This window comes from Merops nubicus, unplaced genomic scaffold (genome assembly GCF_000691845.1).
Source record: "Merops nubicus isolate BGI_N331 unplaced genomic scaffold, ASM69184v1 scaffold33396, whole genome shotgun sequence".
NCBI classification, from domain to species: Eukaryota; Metazoa; Chordata; class Aves; order Coraciiformes; family Meropidae; genus Merops; species Merops nubicus.
The window spans coordinates 4,010-6,572 of NW_008617516.1; the positions used below are offsets into that span (position 1 = coordinate 4,010).

At 44.9% G+C, this 2,563-nt stretch overlaps 1 protein-coding gene across 1 annotated transcript in view; it reads right to left on the bottom strand.

The window, feature by feature from the left end:
- Positions 1–1,471: 1,471 nt before the first annotated feature.
- The window catches only part of SLC35E1 (solute carrier family 35, member E1), a 3,203-nt gene continuing 2,111 nt past the window's right edge, over positions 1,472–2,563 (bottom strand). The window contains exons 4-5 of the mRNA XM_008943179.1: positions 2,123–2,368; positions 1,472–1,705 (exon numbers count right to left, since the gene is read on the bottom strand). Coding sequence (XP_008941427.1) covers positions 1,472–1,705; positions 2,123–2,368 — 480 coding nt within the window. The remainder of the gene's footprint in view (positions 1,706–2,122; positions 2,369–2,563) is intronic.

The window sequence follows — 2,563 nt, forward strand, 5'->3', positions numbered from 1 at the left end:
AATGGAGTGTCCTGTACCGCACCCTGAATTTTGTCACTGCTGTCTAATACCTCTCCAGTAAAAACATCACACTTGGGCTACCCAAAGTCTCACTGTACAACAGCTCCTCTGTTAAGGAAAAAAAAAGGCCCCTAAAATCTTTTGCTAAAGTAGTAACAGTAACAGCCTAGTGCAGTGAAACCCCAGTTCAGCTGGTTTCCCTCCTCTCACACACAAATGCAGGATCTTGTCTAGAATTAAGTACACTCAGCCAGACTAAGGGAATCAGTTCCTCTTAAGCATGAATTCTCTATTTACTGCTGATTTAAATCAATTTTTCCTCAAAATTTCCTATTTGAGCTAGGGAAGCTGCAGGACCAGAGCAGGATACGAAATTTTGCTTCTTTCAGTGGGAAGTGGAAGTCAGGCCCAATGCAGAGAGCAACTCCAACTGCAGTAGTTAAACTTAAAAAAAAAACCACAATTACGGGCTAAAAAGGTAGATTTAAACGATTCAGAAGATGATTTTTCCAATGAATGCATTCATAATATATGAATCATATAAGAGGGCATAATCTATACATAAATCTGAGAAGAAAACACCTTAAACCATTCAATTTCTACAGTGACAAAAGGTTTTATAAGCAGCATGAAGCAAGTAAAAAAAAACATCTTATTATTCCAAACACTTTATTGGAGAAGGTGTTCCCTGTGCTGCTGAGGAAGAGCGAGGTCTGAATTACAGGGCTACATTATTCAGAGAACAATCCTGACCTCGAGCTCCATTTGTCCATGAGCTACAGTGACAACAGTGATTTTAGAGAACTCTGTTTCTCTACGCCTGAAGCACGCTCCTTGAAAAGATCTTTCTGCTGTCTGCTCCTTCAGAAACACTTCTGGTTTGTCATCAAAAACTGAAGGCAGAGGCACAAAAGTAGTTGATGCCCACGAGGAGTTTTGTAGCTGCTCGAGATGAATTCAGCTCTCTCTATCTGCAGCTGACACCCACGAGTCAACCCTCCCCACACAGACACATCCTGCTAAGCAGAAGGACGCCTTAGTTTCACTTCTTTCTGAAAGTTTCATCAAAAGAATGGTTAAAATGTAATAGACAACGAATTAAAGGTGATGTTACCAGCGTGGAAACAAAATACTGGCCAGAATTTAGCTGCCAAAAGAATTCTCAGTTGACAGGCTCTGGAAAGGAGCAGCGACAGCAGATACTTTACTCTGAAGTCTCGTACGTGCGTTTCCCCAGCACCTCTGGACAAGAGCTGCACTGTGCAGTTAGTTCCAGTGTCATTTTCAGCTGTTTGGTGGCTAAAAGCCTGCTCAGCAGCAGCTGGAGGTCTGTCCCACTTCCACCACACATGCACCTTCCCTTCTGCAAAACTGCACAACAAAATGGCTTTACATTCACGGATGTACTAAAAAGTTTCTGATAACGTTGGGGACACTTTGATATCACAGTCTGTACCTGTTTGCCCGGATTCTAGATATCAAAACGGTTTAAGTTGTAGGCAGTGGGGTAGTTCTGCCTGCTGTACTGGAAGTGGTCTGTTAGGATATTGGTTCGAGCATACTGACAGTCTGGGTGCTGTGCAAAGGCTGCCAGCCCGTTCTGAGACTTCTCGGGGGGGCTCCGGTGTCGGTCCAGGTTCGCCAGGTCTCCAGTTGTCACTGGAAGGAGCTGCTTCTTTGCTTCTTGGTTTGCATCGTATTTTGTCTAGGAAAGAAAGATTTTCTCAGACAGCACTTATGCTTACCCAGAAAAAAGCAGTTTTACAATCACGCCACCATCTATGCCTGCTCCAGTCTTAAAATATGAGTGACTCCCAATAAAACCTTCATTCCTCTCACACGCCAAATCAGCCAGCTGCTCCTTCACTCAGGAGAGTGGAGCAAATTCCTTCCCAATGTTCATTTTCCAAGAAAATATTAAGATGAAAGGTTTAGTTTACTAGAGGCAGAAGCAGCTGGCCTGACCCGAGCCCCCAGGCCCTTCCCTCAGGAGACTCCTCTGCCATCACCCTTCATGCCACGCGTTTGACATCTCTCCTCTGCTGGCTGTTAACTCGTGGGACAAACCACTCAACGCTGGACTGTTGGGTGTGAGCTTCCTGAACCAACCAACCACTAATACCTTGTTATAGAGGAAGACCCCTAAGATAGCTGTCATCATCCCCAGGACGTTGGTGCTCGTCACGGGGTTGCGGAGCATCAGGAGGGACACGGTGATGACCATGATGCGCTTCGTGGCGTTGGCGACAGAGTAGCTGAGGGGGCTGATCAGGTTGAGGATACTGAAGGCAATGACATTCTGGGCAAAATTACAGAATCCACTGATTATAAGCAGCATCAAGGTCCAGGACCAATGGGACATTGTGCTCTGTTAGAAAGACAAACATTACAAGGGAGAAAAAAAAAATAAATCTCAGGTTTCAGATAAGAGACAAAGAAAGACAAATACAACTTGAGTCACTTCTTCCCTGCCATTGGTAGGAAGGAATTCTGCAGCTCCACTCTAGAGAGGCACCCGAGTGGGTCACATTATGCAACTCCCAACTCTGAGAGAATGTTCCCT